The 20,085-nt window shown below is 40.3% G+C and overlaps 1 protein-coding gene across 5 annotated transcripts in view; it reads left to right on the forward strand.

Annotated features, from left to right (window-relative positions):
• poglut2 (protein O-glucosyltransferase 2) overlaps positions 1-20,085 on the forward strand; it is an 84,909-nt gene that overhangs the window by 3,441 nt on the left and 61,383 nt on the right. For all 5 annotated transcript variants that reach the window (XM_073043230.1, XM_073043227.1, XM_073043229.1 and 2 more), the window contains exon 2: positions 17,824-18,029. In XM_073043230.1, coding sequence (XP_072899331.1) covers positions 17,948-18,029 — 82 coding nt within the window. In that variant the 5' untranslated portion in view covers positions 17,824-17,947. The remainder of the gene's footprint in view (positions 1-17,823; positions 18,030-20,085) is intronic.

Below are 20,085 nucleotides of genomic sequence, written 5' to 3' on the forward strand. Positions count from 1 at the left end.
CTGCATTTAACTTAATTTAACCACCATGGAGGGAAAAGTTCTAGGAACAGTCATCAGAGATAACAGAATTGGCAGTCTATTGAGTATGGCACCATAAGACATAGGAGCAGAATTTGGTCATTTAGTCCATCGAGTCTGCATTGCCATTCCATCATGGCTGATTTATTTTCCCTCTCAACCCCATTCTCTTGCCTTCTCTCCATAACCTTTGATGACTGTACGAAAGGGACGGGTTGCAGTTGAATCTGAGGAGGACCAATATCCTTGTGGGCAGGTTTGCTAAAGCTGTTGGGAGTGGTTTAAATTAATATGGCAGGGCATGGGAACCAGTATGATAGAACTGAGGATGAGCCACCAGGATTACAAGTAGATGATGGGTGTAATATGAATATAAGGAAGGACAATCCAATGATTGGGTACAAGTGCAGACAGTGCAAGGAGTTAAATTGTATCACAGAGGCAGAATGCAAAAGTGCAAAGAATGCAGGACTGAAGGTGCTATGTTTAAATTCAGGCAGTATTTGGAATAAGGTAGATTAACTTGTAGCTCATTTAGAGATTGGCAATTATGACGTGGGCATCACTGAATCATGGCTGAAAGAAGGTCAAAGTTGGGAGCTTAATATCAAAGGATATACTTTGTGTGGAAAGGACAGGCAGGAAGGCATAGGTGGTGTGTGGCTCTGTTGGTAAGAGATGGAATTACATCTTTAGAAAGAGGTGACATAGGGTCAGAGAATGTTGAATCGATGGTTGGAGTTAAAGAATCTGCAATGGTAAAAAACTATTATGGAAATCATATATAGACCTCCAAATAGTAGCCAAGAGGTGGGTTTGAAATTGCAAAGGTAGCTGGAAAGGGCTTGTAATAAGGGCAATGTTGCAATCGTAATAGGATATTGCAAAGATTTGGGAAAATCAGATTGGTATTGGATTGCAAGAGAGGGAAGTTGTTGAATGCCTAGGAGCTGGCTTTTAGAGCAGCTTGTACTTGAGCCTTCTCGGGGAAAAGCTGGCTTAGGTTGGGTGTTTTGTAATAATCCAGATTTTATTAGGGAGCTTAAGGTAGGATTTTCTTTAACCAGAGAGTGGTGAATCTGTGGAATTTGTTGCCACAGGCAGCTGTAGAGGCCAAGTCTTTATGTATATTTAAGGCAGAGGTTGATAGATTCTTGATTGGCCAGAGCATGAAGGGATATGGGGAGAAGGCAGGAGATTGGATCTGAGAGGAAAAATGGATAAGTCATGATGAAATGGCAGAGCAGACTCAATGGACCAAATGGCCTAATCCTGCTCCTATATCGTATGGTAAAGGAATCCTTAGGAGACAGTGAACATAATATGATTGAATTCATACTGCAATTTGAGAGGGAGAAGCATTAAGTCAGATGTATCAGTATCTCAATGGAATAAAGGAAATTGCAGAGGCATGAGAGAGGAGCTTCCCCAGGTGGATTGTAGGGGGATACTGGCAGGGATGAAGGTAGAGCAGAGGTGGCTGAAGTTTCTGGGAATAGTTCACAAGGCACAGGATAGATATGTCCCACAGAAGAAGTAGTTCTCAAATGGCTGACAAGCGAAGTTGAGGACTGCATAAAAGCTGAGAAAAGGGCACATAATGTAGCAAAAGTGAGTGGGAAGTTTTTAAAATCCAACAAAAGGCAACTAAAAAAGCCATAAGAAGTGAAAAGATGAAATATGAGGGCAAAATAGCTAATAATATAAAGCAGGATATTAAAGTTTTTTCATGTTATATGGAGAATAAAAGGGAGGTGAAAGCTGATATTGGACCAATGGAAAATGATGCTGGTGAGATAGTAACGAGGGACAAAAATGGTGGAAGAACTTAAGGAGTACTTTGTATCATTCTTCGCTGTGGAAGACACTAGCAGCATACCAGAGGTCGGAGAGTGTTAGTGAGTGCCATTGCTATTACAAAGGTAAAAGTGCCAGGCAAGCTCAAAGGTCTTAAGGTGGATAAGTCACCTGGACCAGATGGACTCCATCCCAGAGCTCTGAAAGAGGTTGCTGAAGAGGTAGCAGATGCATTGGTTATGATCTTTCAAGAACCCCGATTCTGGCATGGTTCAGGAGGGCTGGAAGATTGCAGATGTCACTCCACTATTTAAGAAGGGAGGAAGGCAAAAGAAAGGAAATTATAGGCCAGTTAGCCAAAGCTCAGTGGTTGGGAAAGTGTTGGAGTCTATTATTAAGGATGAGGTTTTGAGGTGCTTGGAGACTAATGAAAAAAAAAGTCAAAGTCAGCATGGTTCCTGTAAATGGAAATCTTGCCTGACAAATCTGTTTGAGTTCTTCAAGGAAGTAATAAGCAGGGTGGACAAAGGAGAGGCAGTGGATGTCATTTACTTGGATTTTCAGAAGGCATTTGATAAGGTGCCAGACATAAGACAGTTTAACAAGATAAAATCCCATGGAATTACAGGAAAGATACTGTCATGGATAGAGAAATAGAGAAATGGCTGACAGGTAGGAGGCAGCAAGTGGGAATAAAGGGGGCCTTTTCTGGTTGGCTGCTAGTGACTAAGGTAACAGCTTACAGACCCATGAGCACTACCATCTAGAAGGACAAGAACAGCAGATACCTAGAAGCACTACCACTTTGAAATCCCCCTCCGAGTCACTCACCAGCCTAACTTGGAAACGTGTCACTGTTCCTCATTGTCACTGGGTCAAACTCATGTAATTCACTCCCTAACAGCACTGTGGGTGTACCTACACCTCAGCGACTGCAGTGGTTCCAGATGTCTGCTCATCACTACCTTTTCAAGGTAACTAGGGTTGGGTAATAAATGTTGATTTAGCTGGCGACACCCACATCCCATAAATTAATAAATAAAAAGCTCGTGGTGTTCCTCGGGTCAGTATTGGGCCCATTACTTTTCACATTGTCAATGATTTAGATAATGGAATTGATGGCTTTGTCGCAAAGTTTGCAGATGATAGGCGGAGGGATGGATAGTGCTGAGGAAGCAATGCAATTGTAGAAGGACTTAGATAAAAGTGACAGTCTCCTGTCCCAATTAAGTGATGTAGTGTCCCAAATAAATGAAGACTCCTTGAAGATAAGTTAACAAATTTCATGACACGTGCTGGTGATAATAAACCTGATTCTGATTCTGAGAATTCCAGTTATTTCTCTGTTTTTGTTCTTTAAGAGTTGTCCCAATTAAGAGACTCAATGATAACCAATGGGCCAATTAACCAGAATCCACATGTATATGGTGATCTACCCTAGTGTTTCTACTCTGGTGTTTCAGATTATGTATTTATGATCTTGTTTTGCTACATAGTGCAAAATTTCAAAGTTGGCAGATGTCAATTTTTGGAGGCATAGTAAAGAATGAGTATGGTAGTAAATTTTGAAGATGTATACAGGCTGCTGGAATGGGCTCTCCATAGGAGGTCAATGAAATTTAATGCTGTAAAAGGCAAAAGTGTCAACTTTGTGTAGGAAGACTGAGAAAAAGAAATATAAATTAGAAGGCACAACTCGAAAATAAGTGCAAGAACATAGAACAGTGCAGCACAGTACAGGCCCTTTGGTCCATGGTATTGTACCAGCCCTTTAACTTACTCCAAGAGCAATCTAACCCTTTCCTCCCATGTAGCCTTCAATTTGCCGATGTAAAGGTCTCTTAAATGTCTCTAATATATCTGCCTCTACCACCACACTTGGCAGTGCGTTCCACACACCTACCACTCTTTCTCTGACATCCCCCTTTACCTTCCTCCAAGCACCTTAAAGTTATGCCCCCTTGTAGTATGCATTTCCAGCCTGGGAAAAAGTCTCTACCTGTCTACCTCTACTTAATCTATGCCTCTTATCATCTTAAAAACCTCTGTCAAGTTGCCTTTCATTGTCGTCCTCTTCAAAGTGAAAAGTCTTAGTTTGCCCAATCTATCCTCATAAGGTCATGCTTTCTAATCCGGGCCTTATCCTGGATTATCTCCTTTACACCCTCTTTAAAGCTTCCATATCATTCCTATAATGAGGTGACCAGAACTGAGCACAATATTCCATTTGTGGTCTAGAGTTTTATAGACAGTCTAATGAGAGCAATCACACTATACACCTTTTAACCACTCTATGAGCCTGCACTGCAACTTTGAGGGATCTATGGATGTGAACCCCAAGATCTCAATGTTCCTCCGTACTGTTAAGAATCCTGCCTTTAACTCTGTATTCTTCCTTCAAGTTCAACTTCCCAAAGTTTATCACTTAACACTTTCCTGGATTGAACTCCATTTGCCACTTCTCAGCCCAGCTTTGCATTCAATCAATGTCCCGTTGTATCCTACAACAACCTTGTAAACTATCAACCTTCTGGTCATCTCCAGACTTACTAACGTAGCCTTCCATTTCCTCATCCAAGTTATTTGTTTAAAAAAATGTCACTAATAGGAGGGTCCTAGAGCAGATCCCTGCAGAAAATTACCTCCTTAAAAAAAATTATATGTTTTGTTTTATGCCAGGTTCTTTGAAAGTGATGGGCCATGTTGAAAAAGTGGTTAAAATAAATGCATATTTGCTTTATAAATAGCTGTATAGAGTAAACGAGCAAGGCAGTCATGGTAGAAAACTGGATTAGCCACAATTGGAGCCATACTGGAGAATTATATACAGAATAAATTTACCTATATTTTTCTAAGGCATTAATTATGTGGGTTGACTGAAGAAGTGAGATTTGTTATCTTTGGAAAATGGAACATCACAAGGCAATCTGATACTATTAATTAAATTCATAAGGGTGTAGAAGGGTGAATGGAGAGCTAGTGTTCCTATTCTGCTTGGGTTAAGGATCAGGACTTATGGAATGAAGGTGATTAGTAATAGATCCGAAAATAGCATGAACATGATTTTTTTTTAAGTTTGCAGTCAGTGGTTTGGGTCTGAAATACATTGCCAGGAAAGAACAAGAAGCAGTTTTGATAGTAATTGTCAAAAGGAAACTGGAAATGTATTTAAGAATCTGCATCAGGTTTATTATCACTGATGTATGTCATGAGATTTGTTGTTTTGTGTTAGCAGTACATTGCTGAAGGTTACAAAAAATAAATAGTGTGAAAGAGGAGTAGCAAGGCAGTGTTCATGAATTGTTCAGAAATCTAACAGCAGAGGGAAAGAAGCTGTTCCTGAATCGCTGAGTATAGGTCTTCAGGTTCCTGTACCTCCTTTTCGATCATAGTAATGAAAAAAGGACATATTCCAGATAGTGAGGTTCGTTGGTGATGGATGCACTGCCTTGAGATACCATGCCGTGAAGATGTCCTTGATGGACGGGGTTTTGCTCGTGATGGGTCTGACTAATTTCAGTCTAGCTTCTTTCATTCCTGTTCTTTGGAACCTCCATACCAGGCAGTGATGCGACCAGTCAGAATACTCTTTACAGTACATCTACAAAAATTTGTGAGAGTCTTTGCAGACATACCAAAACACCTCAACCTCCTAACACAGTATGCCACTGGCAAGCCTTGTTGCTGTTTATATCTTTGTGTTAAGCTCAGAATAGATCCTTTGAGAAGTTGTCACCCTGGAACTTAAAGCTGCTGACCAGCTTTCCACCACTGAGCCCCGCCCCCCTCGGCCCCAGCTTCACCATCTGAAGTTCATAATCAACTCTTTGATCTTGCTGACATTGTGGGTGTCGTTATTGTAGCACTGCTTAGCCAGCCAATCAATCTCCTGCATACCTTCTCGTTGCCATCTGACATATTGCAGATTAAGAATATTCAAAGATAAAGGAGGGGGGAAGACAAGTGGGTGGAACATATCTAGATGGAATGATCATGCTTTGTTATTATGGATTGGACAAGCTGCATGACCTCAGCTGTATCCTTTCATGTGATTTTATAAAGCACATTTCACATCCCTTTGTGTGCTAAACTGGAGTATGGCCAGTGAAATGGCTTTTGAAGTTATCTAAAGCAGGAAATGTAGCACAGCAGTTTGCCAAAATGCTGATGTAATATTGATCAGATAATGTGTGTAATGTTAGTTGATGGATGAATATTGACCAGCACATTGAGTTTAACTGTCTTGCTTTTTAAAATAATACACTGGAATTATTTAGGTGAGAGAGCAATTTCAATTTCAGTTTAGAATCCCCCTGCAGGTTGACAGCTCTTAAAGAACTGTGCCATAAAATCAGTAATTGATACCATTGTACACTAGTGAAATATGATTTTCAATAGTATACAGTGGATTTCGGTTAACTAGGACATCTGAGGTCTAGTACATTTTGGCCCGATTAAGTGGCTGCTCCAATTAGCTGAAGTTTCATGGAAATAGAAACATAGAAAACCTACAGCACAATACAGGTCCTTTGGCCCACAAAGCTGTGCCGAACATGCCCTTACCCTAGAACTACCTAGGCTTACCCATAACTCTCTGTTTTTCTAAGCCTAATGTACCTGTCCAGGTGTCTTAAAAGACCTTATCATTTCCGCCTCCACCACTGCTGCTGGCAGTCCATTCCACGCCTCGCCACTCTCTGCGTAAAAAAAAAAACTTGTCCCTGACATCTCCTCTGTACCTATTTACAAGCACCTTAAAACTATGCCCTCTTGTGCTAGCCATTTCAGCCCTGGGAAAAAGCCTTTGACTATCGACACGATAAATGCTTCTCATTATCTTGTACACCAGTGGTTCCCAACCTTTTCTATGCCCTACACCCCTAGGAAATACTTGATTAATGTTCGCACCCCCTACAATAGTAATATCACATTTGAAGATGAAGAAGTCTAATTTCTAATTTTTGAACCACATACAATACTGTGGGTGAACAAATTGAACTTAAAAAAATAAGCTTTTAATTCAGTGCTTAAAATGCTAATATAAACTGAGCAATTAGATTCTAATTTATTCAGAAAAAATTGTAAACTAAAATCAATCCCAATTGTGAACGTAAAATTCAATGGCTTCTTTGCTCCTGCTTCTCATTCATGATTTTGTCAAAATGTGGAACTTCCTTGCTGACTGCGATCCGCAGGTCTGCGTGTGGATTCAGGCGATTCCTAGATTTTGTCTTGATTGACAAAAGAGAACTGAATCCAGATTCACAGAAATATGTTGAAAATGGAGTGAGGACACGGAGTGCTTTTCCTCCAAGTCTTGGGAACATATCCAGTGCTGCACACCAAAACTCTGCCAAAGTCTTGCTTTCAAATTGCATTTCAAGAGCTCGATTTGTCCACAAATCAATAAGATCTTCCTTCAGCTCTTCATCATCTGACATTTTCTCCAAATTGTAGGAATATGGATTCATGATCCATTCTTCTGAAATCTTCAGGTCTCCAGCAGCAAAATATCCATCAAACGATTCTGACAGCATTTCCAAATGAGCCACAATTTCTTCATCATCAACCATCTCTTCTAGTGAAGGAAAATTTGAGAGACTGCCTCTTTCCATCCTTCGACGCCAAAGGCATAACTTTTCTTTGAAGGCATTCAACTTTTCACAAGCCTTCAATATGTTTATCCCTTTTCCTTGAAAAGAAACACTCAGGTCATTCATACAAGTGAAAGTGTCAGCTAAGTAAGCCATCATTTGGGCGAATTCCTGTGATTTCATTGCCCCCAACCAGATCACATTCACGCTCCTCCAGAAAAACTTTGATTTCTTCCCGCAGTTCAAAGAAGCGGGTTAAAGCTTGTCCTCGTGACAACCAACGGACAAAGTGTGGAAAAGCAAAACTGAATGCTCACTTCTCAGATCCTCACAAAATGACTTGAAGATGCGATGGTTCAAAGCATGCCCCCTGATCCAGTTGATGATCTTCACACAAGTATCAACGACTTTCTTCAAATTTGGAGGCAATGTTTTTGATGCCAAAGCATGCCGATGAAGAAAACAATGGGTAACTTGCAAGTCTGGAATCTCCTTTTTCATCAATGCAGAAAAGCCAGATTTATTTCCAAGCATTGCAGGTGTCCCGTCAGTGCACACAGAACCAATGACTTTGATATCTAAATCATGTTTGGCAAAGAAATCTTTCACCAGCTGCATCACATTCTTTACAGTTGTGTTTGTTTTCAGATCTTTACAAAACAGGAAATCTTCCTTCACAGCACCATCATTGACATACCTCACTAATGTGATGAGTTGACTACAACTGGAGACATCAGTTGACTCATCCAACTGAATAGAGATTTTAAGAGGACTAGCTCTGACATCTGAGATGACTTGGTCCAAAATATCTTCACTCTAATCACTGATTCGATTGTGAATGACATTGTTTGATAGGGGCACCTGTTCAAATTTTTTTCTTACTTCTTTGCCCAGGATAATTGTTGCCATTTCCAGTGCACATGGCTTGATGAGATCTTCCGCAATTGTATGGGGCTTCTTGGATTTGGCCACTTTATATGCCACTTGGTATGAAGCAAGAAGTAGTGGCTTTTCAACAGAAACTAAACCTAATTTTGGAAGAGTTCCTTGTGAATCAAAACGAGCTCTTTTGATTTTCAGTGACCCAGCATCATGTCCTTCAACATCAGCTCCGCCATGCTTGTTCTTGAAGTGCTCTTGGAGCTTCGATGGCTTCAGATTTGAGTTGGAAAACACAACGCTACAAAGAATGCACTGGGTTTTTTGCAAGCCATTATTTCCTGTTGTGCAAGTGAAATGAAAACACACATAGTCATCATTCCATTTCCCTCTTTTTGACATGATGAAGGGTTAATGAAGGGGAAAATATGAGCTAATATGAGGAAAAACTATCTGACTAAGTCAGGGATGACCGCTTTACTCAACCAGACACGCCTATAGCAAAGTATCACGAGAAATACGCTTCCGAATATTATATTACGATATTATCTGCGGTTAAGCCAAGATAAATCATCAGGTGGAAATGCTATGGGGACGCAACACGAATTATTAGGCTACTCTCTATTGAATTTACACACCTATTTCCAATGATTACTGGAGATATGAACTCCCATAATACGATTCAAAATCCTCGGTGCCAACCGTGATACCTCCTCAACTAACATAATTCAAAATTATCAACGATTCAAGAAAAAAAACCTTTTAAGAGAAAAAAAACCTTTGAAATTCAAAAACTTTAATGCATTGAGACAAATACGAATGAATGACTTCAGCTGCTTTTTATCAAAACGCGGCTTTTTAAAATTTTATAATTGAATAAGTTACCTACTGTCTGCGGGTTTGGTTTTAACGCAAAGTCGTTACTTGATGGTTGATTCCAGATATATAAAGATTTTGGCATTATGAGGTGCTTTTTAACTGAGATGTAACCTTCTAACTAACAATGATGAGACTCCTCGACTCTGAGGTGTAACTTCCCAGGTAACACTAATGAGAATCCTCAATGCTGACTCGGGCAGTGGGAGATTGGAATGAGTTTACGTCTCTCTCAATTCGGGCAGCGGAAGACTGGAGTGAGTTTACATCTCTCTCAACTCGGGCAGCGGGAGACTGGAGTGTGCTTGGGACAAACGTTACTACCACTTCTCAAGGCACACTGGCAGCTGGCTGAGTGATGACTCGTGACTCAAGCACACAAGCCACCCTTTGTCGCACCCCCTGAAATTCCATCTCACACCCCAGGTTGGGAACCTCTGTTGTACACCTTTATCAGGTCAGCTCTCATCCTCTGTCGCTCCAAGGAGAAAAGACAAGGCCAAGTTCACTCAACCTATTCTTATAAGGCATGCTCCCCAATGCAGGCAACATCCTTGTAAATCTCCTCTGCACCCTTTCTATGGTTTCCACATATTTCCTGTAGTGAGGCGACCAGAATTGAGCACAGTACTCTTAAGTGTATTCTGACCAAGGTCCTATATAGCTGCAACATTACCTCTTGGCTCTTAAACTCAATCCCATGGATGATGAAGGACAATGCACCATATGCTTTCTTAACCACAGTCAACCTGCTTTGAGTGTCCATGGACTCAGACCCCAAGATCCCTCTGATCCTCCACACTGCCAAGAGTCTGACCATTAATACTATATTCTACCATCATATTTGACCTACCAAAATAAACCACCTCACATTTATCTGGGTTGAACTCCATCTGCCACTTCTCAGCCCAGTTTTGCATCCTATCAATGTCCCGCTGTAACCTCCGACAGCCCTCCACACTATCCACAACACCCCCAAACTTTCTGTTATCAGCAAATTTACTAACCCATCCCTCCACTTCCTCATCCAGGTCATTTATAAAAATCACGAAGAGTAGGGGTCCCAGAACAGATCCCTGAGGCACACCACTGGTCACTGACCTCCATGCAGAATATGACCCATCTACAACCACTCTTTACCTTCTGTGGGCAAGCCAGTCCTGGATCCATAAAGCAATGTCCCCTTGAATCCCATGCCTCCTTCCTTTCTCAATAACCCTTGCATGGGGTACCTTATCAAATACTTTGCTGAAATCCATATACACTACATCTACTGACCTACCTTCATCAATATGTTTAGTCACATCCTCAAAAAATTCAATCTGGCTTGGAAGGCACAACCTGCCTTCCACAAAGCCATGCTGACTATTCTTAATCATATTATGCCTCTCCAAATGTTCATAAACCCTGCCTCTCAGGATCTTCTCCATCAACTTACCAACCACTGAAGTAAGACTCACTGGTCTATAATTTCCTGGGCTATCTCTACTCCCTTTCTTGAATAATGGAACAACATCTGCAACCCTCCAATCCTCCGGAACTTCTCCCATTCCCATTGATGATGCAAAGATTATCGCCAGAGTCTCAGCAATCTCATCCCTCACCTTCCATGGTAGCCTGGGGTACATCTCGCCCGGTCCCGGCAACTTATCCAACTTGATGCTTTCCAAAAGCTCCAGCACATCCTCTTTCTTAATATCTACATGCCCAAGCTTTTCAGTCCGCTGTAAGTCATCCCTACAATCACCAAGATCCTTGTCCATAGTGACTACTGAAGCACGTACTCATTAAGTACCTCTGCTATCTCCTCCAGTTCCATGCACACTTTTCCACTGTCACACTTGATTGATCCTATTCTGTCACATCTTATCCTCTTGCTCTTCACATACTTGTAGAATGCCTTGGAGTTTTCCCTAATCCTGTCTGCCAAGGCCTTCTCGTGGCCCTTTTTGGCTCTCCTAATTTTGTTCTTAAGCTCCTTCCTGCTAGATCTCTATCATTACCTAGTTTTTTGAGTCTTTCGTAAGATTTCCTTTTCTTCTTGACTATACAGGTTTCCCCCACTATCCGAAGGTGGAGTGTTCCTGTGAAACTGTTCGTAAGCTGAAATGGCGTAAAGCGAAGAAGCAATTACCATTATTTTATATTGGAAACATTTCTGAGTGTTCCCAGACCCAAAAAATAACCTACTAAATCATACCAAATAGCATACAAAACCTAAAATAACACTAACATATAGTAAAAGCAGGAATGATATGATAAATACACAGCTATATAAAGTAGAAATGATGTATGTACAGTGTAGTTTCAGTTACCAGAATCGGGAAGATTGAGCCAAAACCGATTTGTAGAAAATAATCAGCACGTACACGCATGCGCACACACCTGCCTTCACAAGGCTTCACGGTCATGGTAGTCTTTCTCGGGGTAAACACAAGTTTAAAGCGGGTGTCTTTTCGTAAAAGTGAAAATCCTCTTTCGGTTAGCAAAAACAGGTACCAATGTAAGTCCTTCGTAAAAGCAAACGTTTGGAAAGCAGAGGACACCTGTATTTACAACAGCTTTTGTACACCGCGGTTCCTGTACCCTACCATACTTTCCCTGTCTCATTGGAATGTACCTATGCAGAACTCCACACAAATATCCCCTGAACATTTGCCACATTTCTTTTGTACATTTCCCAGAGAACATCTATTCCCAATTAATGCTTCCAAGTTCTTACCTGATAGCCTCATATTCCCCTTACTCCAGTTAAACACTTTTTTAACTTGTCTGCTCCTATCTCTCTCCAATGCTATGTATGTATGGTAAAGGAGATAGAATTATGATCACTATCTCCAAAATGCTTTCCCACTGAGAGACTTGACACCTGACCAGGTTCATTTTCCAATACCAGATTAAGTACAGCCTCTCTTGTAGGCTTATCTACATATTGTGTCAAGAAACCTTCCTGAACAAACTCCACCCCATCTAAATCCCTCTCTCTAGGGACATACCAATGGATATTTGGGAAATTAAAATCTCTCACCACAACAACTCTGTTATTATTACACCTTTACAGAATCTGTCTCCCTATCTGCTCCTCGATGTCCCTGTTACTATTGGGTGGTCTATAAATAAAAACACCCAGTAGAGTTATTGGCCCCTTCCTGTTCCTAACTTCCACCCACAGAGACTCTGTAGACAATCCCTCCATGACTTCCTCCTTTTCTGCAACCGTGACACTATCTCTGATCAACAGTGCCATGCCCCCATCTCTTTTGCCTCCCTCCCTGTCCTTTCTGAATTATCTAAAGCCTGGCACTCGAAGTAACCATTCCTGTCCAAGCCATCCAAATCTCTGTAATGGCCACCACATCTTAGCTCCAAGTATTGATCCACGCTCTAAGCTCATCTGCTTTGTTCATAATACTCCTTGCATTAAAATAGACACATCTCAAACCATCGGTCTGAGTGCATCCCTTCTCAATCACCTGCTTATCCTCCCTCTCGCACTTGTCTTCAAGCTTTCTCTATTTGTGAGCCAATCGCCTCTTCCCCAGTCTCTTCAGTTTGGTTCCCACCTCCTCCCCCCAACAATTCTAGTTTAAACTCTCCCCAGTAGCCTTAGCAAACTTCTGCGTCAGGATATTGGTCCCTTTTGGATTCAAGTGCAGCCCGTCCTTTTTGTACAGGTCACCCCTGCCCCAAAAGAGGTGCCAATGATCCAGAAATCTGAATCCCTGCTTCCTGCTCCAATCCCTCAGCCATGCATTTATCCTCCACCTCACTCTATTCCTATACTCACATTCATGTAGCACAGGCAGTAATCCCGAGGTGACTACCTTTGTGGTCCTGCTTCTCAACTTCCATCTTAACTCCCTGTGGTCTGCTTTCAGGACCTCCTTCCTCCCTTTTCCTCACTATGCCATTGGTACCAATATGTACCATGACCTCTGGCTGTTCTCCTTCCCACTTCAGGATATCGTGGACACTATCAGAAACATCCCGGACCCTATCACCTGGGAGACAAACTACCATCCGTGTCTCTTTCCTGCATCCACAGAATTGCCTGTCTGACCCCCTAAGTATAGAGTCACCTATCACTGCTGCCATCGTCTTCTTTTCCCTACCCTTCTGAGTGGAGGGATGGGTTAGTAAATTTGCTGATGACAGAAAGGTTGGAGGTGTTGTGGATAGTGTGGAGGGCTGTCAGAGGTTACAGTGGGACATTGATAGGATGCAAAACTGGGCTGAGAAGTTGCAGATGGAGTTCAACCCAGATAAGTGTGAGGTGGTTCATTTTGGTAGGTCAAATATGATGGCAGAATATAGTATTAATGGTAAGACTCTTGGCAGTGTGGAGGATCAGAAGGATCTTGGGGTCCAAGTCCATAGGACACTCAAAACTGCTGCGCAGGTTGACTCTGGTTAAGAAAGCATTCAGTGCATTGGCTTTCATCAATCGTGGGATTGAGTTTAGGAGCTGAGAGGTAATGTTGCAGCTATATAGGACCCTGGTCAGACCCCACTTAGAGTATTGTGCTCAGTTCTGGTCACCTCACTATAGGAAGGATGTGGAAACCATAGAAAGGGTGCAGAGGAGATTTCCAAGGATGTTGCCTGGATTGGGGAGCATGCCTTATGAGAGAAGTTTGAGTGAACTCAGCCTGTTTTCCTTGGAGTGAAGGAGGATGAGATGTGACCTGATAGAGGTATATAAGATGATGAGAGGCATTGATCGTGTGGATAGTCAGAAGCTTTTTCGCATGACTGAAATTGCTAGTATAGGAGGGCATAGTTTTAAGGTGCTTGGAAGCAGGTACAGAGCAGTTGTCAGGGGTAAGTTTGTTACGCAAAGAGTGGTGAGTGCATGGAATGGGCTGTCGGCGATGGTGGTGGAGGCGGATACGATAGGGTCTTTTCAGAGACTCCTGGATAGGTACATGGAGTACAGAAAAAAGAGGGCTATGGGTCCCCCTAGGTAATTTCTAAGGTAAGGACATGTTTGGCACAGCTTTGTGGGCCAAAGGGCCTGTATTGTGCTGTAGGTTTTCTATGTTTCTATTATGTATTTAAATGAAATACAGAACAAATGAGAACTCTACCAATACTACTACTCTACCATAAAATTGTGTATTCGTTCCTAGTAGCTATTGATGGAGAATTTCATCTGGTGTATGCTGCCATGTTCTTTTGATTGACTAAATGAACAAAATCAGCCCAGACACCTAGTGCAGATGAAGGACTCCCTTCATTCAATACTTTCAACATCTGCATCCTTCACATCTTCATTTTCATTATTACAGTCAAAATAGTTATCCATACTTTGAATTTTTTTTGTAGTACCTGACTTGTTGAAGTAGTGAAATAGTTTTTTTCACTCCTTGCCATTTCTGGCATCACCAAGCCTAAATGCTTGAAACCACGGTGAGTCAAAACAGTTCTGAATTGTCTTAACTGCTTATTTCTCCCCAACTATCAGTGATAAAAGTTGCTGCTTTTTGAACACAACTGCGTGCAACTTACGCTAAAAACTGTATTCTCGAAGCGTAGTGTAGTGCTTAACGGCCACACAAATGCTCACGACTGACTCTAGTTAGAAAGTTTTCATCAGGTCTCCTGTCCCAATTAAGCAGAATAGTGTCTCAAATAAACAAAAAGACTCTTAGCTATTTTCTCAATTAGTTTTTGTTCTTTAAGAGTTGTCCCAATTAAGTGGCTGTCCTGATTAACTGATGGCCCAATTAACTGGAATGCACTGTTTAGTGTTGGTGTGAAATGAATTCTTGTACTTCTCTGCAAAATAAAACTAAATATTTAGTCACACCTGAGTAAGACCGTTTTCTTTTGATTTTTAAAGCAATGAAGTTCATGGACCCAGTTTCTGAATGTATATGAACTTTCCATCTACAGTAAACCTCCAGCGATCCAGCATCAAATTGTTGGCAGAAATTTCTGCCGTTTAGTATCTCACTAACTCATAACTGTTGTTGGTTTCTGGCATACTATGGGTAGATTTGTTGTTGTTTCTAGGGTGTTGAGTATTTGTGTACTGCTTACTTTCTTTGAAGTTAGCATGTTCTCTGGCATATTTGTAATACTACTGTAACAAAAAAAGTAAACATGCTTTTGGGTTTTAATAGGGGGAACATCCAAAAATCAGTTTTTTTAAAAAAACCCATCTTATCCAGTACCACCAATTCTCAAGTGTGCTGGATTCAGATTTTTTTTTACTCCTGTGCCTTCAGCACTTTTGCCTTTTTTTGGGCTTACAATGAGAACGAATTACCTGTTCACTTTCTCAGAAGAGGAGTAATAGTTAAAACATAGAATAGTTGAAACTTAAGGAAATCAGCAAGAGAAAGAATTACAATTAAAGCTTTTTTCCATTTGCTGTTTTAATTCATCGAAGTAAATCAAGAAAATAGTTTAATTTTCTTAAAGTGGACTTCGATTTTCAAGGAGATAGGTCATAGTTTCTTAATTTTATATTTTCAGAGGTAAAATGGACAACGCGTTATACAAAAACAGATATACCATGATATTGATTTCTGCATTAATATCAGGTATTGACCAGTGGGTAGCACTTGTCTGAATCAAAAAAATTCAAGTTCAAAGGCAACTCCAGAGATTTAAGCTGTTTGTAGATCCAACAGCACACAAGAAGTTCCAACACCATCCAGGATAAAACAACGTACTTGATTAGTATCCTTTCTGAGCATATGCTTCATATCCAGTGCATTGTGACTGCACTGCATACAAGATGCATTTCAGTAACTTGTAAAGGCTTATTCAATAACATTTCCCAAACCTGCAATGACTGCGACCAAGAAGGGCAGACGGTCAACGCATCTATACATTTCCTTTCAAGTCACTCAAGGATCTTGACTCAGCAACGTAACTTGTAGAATTAAAGAACCAAAATTCCCAACACAACTGATTATTAACCACAAGGACTGCAATAATTCAAGAGGATGGGTCCCTGAAACCTTGGGGTAATTAAGTAGGGTAATAATTTCTGTTGGTGCTAACAAATAAAACCTTTTTTGCCATTGGTAGGCTAGCACATTTTTTTTATCCCTACATCAACGATTTTTTATTTTGTTACTTTCTCACAAAATACCACATCCTCTTGCCATCTCACTTATCCTGTCACAAACTTGTCTAATCCTGTAGTTATTATGTAGTATCCACAGACTTCACTGCATTGCCCTTGCTGTTTTTAAGTCTTTCACATTAATTATATATTGTTGAGAGCAAAGTACTGATCTTTGTAGTATTGCACGAATGCAGCCTACCAGCCTGGAAGCGACCTTTCTATTATTCCTCATACAACTATGTTAAAATTTTGTGTCCCACCATAGAATTCTTAAGTGATGGCTCTGTACATCCACACCTTAGCAAATGCCATTTTTAAAAGTATCACAGTATATAATCACATAATTAAAGACATGAATTTATTAACATGTTAGGAAAAAATGAGAAGTGAAATCTTTGCCATTATATGTAGATGTGCTTGACTCCATCCCCATTTTTTCCCTCTTTTCAAACAGGTGATTTATTCTTGGATGCAGTCCCAAATTTTTAGTAATTCTTTCAAGTTTAAAAATTAGAATTTACAATCATTTTGTACCCTTCATAACAACATGACATCAAATATTACACTGTCAATGAAATATAATAACTATTGAACTATAATGACAAATTTTGAAAAGTAATGTTCCACAAATGGCAATCAGAAATAATTTCAATTGATTTAGTGAAGTTGCTTGAGACATAAATGTTGTTCAGACATAAGCAGGCTGTACAGAATTCCAATTTTTTCTAATAAAGTAGTGTTGGACTATAAGTATGTGAATGGGGATATGAAATCTTGGCTTACACATCGCAAAGGGTGTAAGTTCCAACTGTGTAATATATCCCTCAGCATAATGCTGGACATCAGCTGAGATAATATGTCTTGAACCTCAATCTTTTAACAAAAAGTGATAAGTGATGTCAGCTTTTCAAGGTTTAGTGTCAAATGTTTGCTCTTTAATTCCATAATAAACATTAAACTTCTAGCAGAATTTGGAAAGCTGTTTCTGATTTAAAAATGGCTGTTTTGTCAAAACAATGAGCAGTTTACAAAAACGTTTTTAGAAATTGTATATTCTCAAATACATACATACTGTTACAAATAGCATTATTTTCACTAACCTGTTCTGTGCAGACTTGCACATTGCATCAAATGCATTGTAATGATTTGTCATTGTTATCTTACAATCTAATCAGACTGACTTTAGTCATTGTTACAATACTGTAGTGTGTAATAAATTGTCATTTCTGACAGTGATAATACCTTCATTTTAGAGTTAAGAGAATTGTAAGCAAGGCTACCATTTTTGTTGTTCTTAGTGTGTTGGAATAATTTACATAAGATATTCTGTATTTTGTAAATAAGTGTTCAATCAAAGGAGATTGTTCACATGTGCAGTTAACTTCATTAATGAAATTCATACATTTGTGAGACTAAGAAGTGTAAAGTTCAGGATATTTGTATAGTCGTGTGTGGTTTTGATGTCATGTTTATCTCATGTCTACATCCTATACAGACCTGTTAATTTAAAATGTTTTCCCTTACAATTCATTTTTTTTTGTACTGATTACTGTGTAACTTATTCTCCTTTCCCTGTAGCTTTACTTCTTCACCAGGTGAAGACACATTTACAGTGAGCTTTAATTCCCCGGGTGAGGAATTCACTCGCATTTGGGTGCAAGTGTTGGATCGGAAGGATGGATCTTTCCTTGTCAGATACAGAATGTATTCAAGTTACAGGGATCTGGTAATTGAGATTAAGTTCCAAGATGCTCATGTTGCTCAGTCACCATATTTTTTAAAAGGTACTTGAGATTTTTTAAATGTAATTATAGAGTATCGCAAAGGCACAATATGGCAGTACACAAACACATTGTTAAAATAACCTGATATTTCCAAGAAGTCATTCCTGTGAAGCAGCTTGCTGAGTAAATCACTTGACCATTGCGAGTTTTTAGCTCAGTAACTGGCTGGAAATATGAGTAAGTGTGGCAAGAGCACCAGACAACTATAGTATTCTAAATCAATGAAATCAAGGTTGAGAAAGCAACGGAATTGACTGTGTAAAGGCAGGTCATGTAAAGAAATAAAATAAGTACACGGATACAAAAATTTTATTAAAGAGAGGGGGGAAAGACAAAGGGGAGTGTAAGAATAATATCATAAACTTTGAAAATCTCCCTAGAACAATTTATGAAGAGCAGGAATTAGATTATTCATTTAAAATTGTTTCACTTTCTGCCATTGTGTTAACCATACTGAGGTCATTTAAAAGGATACATGTAATTAATAGTCAGCCCTAACTTTTCTGTGACAAGTTTAAAGGATAACTAATTAACAATAACAGAAGAACCTTTGGTGAGACCATTTATGTGAAGAAAATGGAACAATGTGAATAACTACCAAATTCTGGGGGTTAACAAAATGCTATAATTATTAACCTCTGAAACGTGCCAGTTTGTGCATTAATAGTGGTATTTGTCATGAACAGTTATATGTCTGTTAAGATCGGGGACAGAATATCTTGGAAGAATTCAGAATCAGGTTTAATGTCACCAACAAATTTCTGCCCATTCAGAAATCTGATGACAGAGGGGAAGGAGCTGTTCCTGAAATGTTGAGTTTGTGCCTTCAGGCTCCTGTAACTCCTCCTTGATGGTAGCAATGAGAAGAGGGCATGTCCTGGGTGGTGGTGGTGGGGCAGGGTGGTGCAGTCCTGAATGATGAATGCCACCATTTTGAGGCATCACTTCTTGAAGATGTCCAAGATGCTGGATAGGCTAGTGCCCATGATGGAGCTGACTAGTTCACAACTTTCTGCAACTTATCTTGATCCTGTGCAGTGCCCCCCTTCATACCAGATGGTGACACGGCCAGTTAGAATGCTCTCCACATTGCATCTGTAGAAATTTGCGAGTGTCTTTGGTGACGTACCAAATCTCAAACTCCTAATAAAATATAGCCACGGTCTTTGTAACTGCCTCAATATTTTGGGCTCAAGATAAATCAGCAGAGATGTTGACACCAGGAACTTGAAATTACTCACCTTTCTACTTCTGATCCCTCAATGAGGATTGTTGTACGTGCCCTCATCTTAGCTCATCTTGAAGTCCACAACCTATTCTTTGGTATTACTGACGTTGGTGCAAGGTTGTTGCTGTGAAACCACTTAACCAGCTGATCTCCTCCACAATTCCCATTAGAACAGGAGCACCACAAGGATGTATACTTAGCCCCCATGTTCTAAGACTGTGTGGCTAAGTACAGTTCCAACGCCATATATCAGTTTGCTGACAACAGCACTATTGTGGGCTGTATCAAAGGGGGTGATGAATCAGCATACAGGAGGGAGATTGAAAACTTGGTTGAGTGGTGTAATAACAACAACCTCTCACTCAATGTCAATAAGACCAAGGAGCTGATTGTAGACTTCATGAGCCAGTATTCATATAGGATCGGAGGTGGAAAGGGTCAGTGACTTTAAATTTCGGGATGTCACTATTTTGAGGACATGTCCTGACTCCATCATACAAATATTATTGCGAAGAAAGCACAACAATGCCTTTACTTCCTCAGGAGACTACGGAGGATCGGCATGTCATCGAAAATCTTAGCAAACTTCTAAAGATGTGTGGTGGAAAGTGTGCTGACTGGCTGCATTACGGCCTGATATGGGAGCACCAATGCCTTTGAACAGAAAGTTCCACAAAAGTTCGTGGATTTGGCCCTGTACATCACAGGAAAACCCTCCCAGCCATTGAACACATCTACATGAAACGTTGCCGTAGAAAAGCAGCAAAGATCCTCATCACCCAGGCTATGCTCTTTTCTCGCTGCTGTCATCAGGTAGAAAGTACAGGT

The sequence above is a fragment of the Hemitrygon akajei genome, chromosome 4 (assembly GCF_048418815.1).
Source record: "Hemitrygon akajei chromosome 4, sHemAka1.3, whole genome shotgun sequence".
Classification (NCBI taxonomy): domain Eukaryota; kingdom Metazoa; phylum Chordata; class Chondrichthyes; order Myliobatiformes; family Dasyatidae; genus Hemitrygon; species Hemitrygon akajei.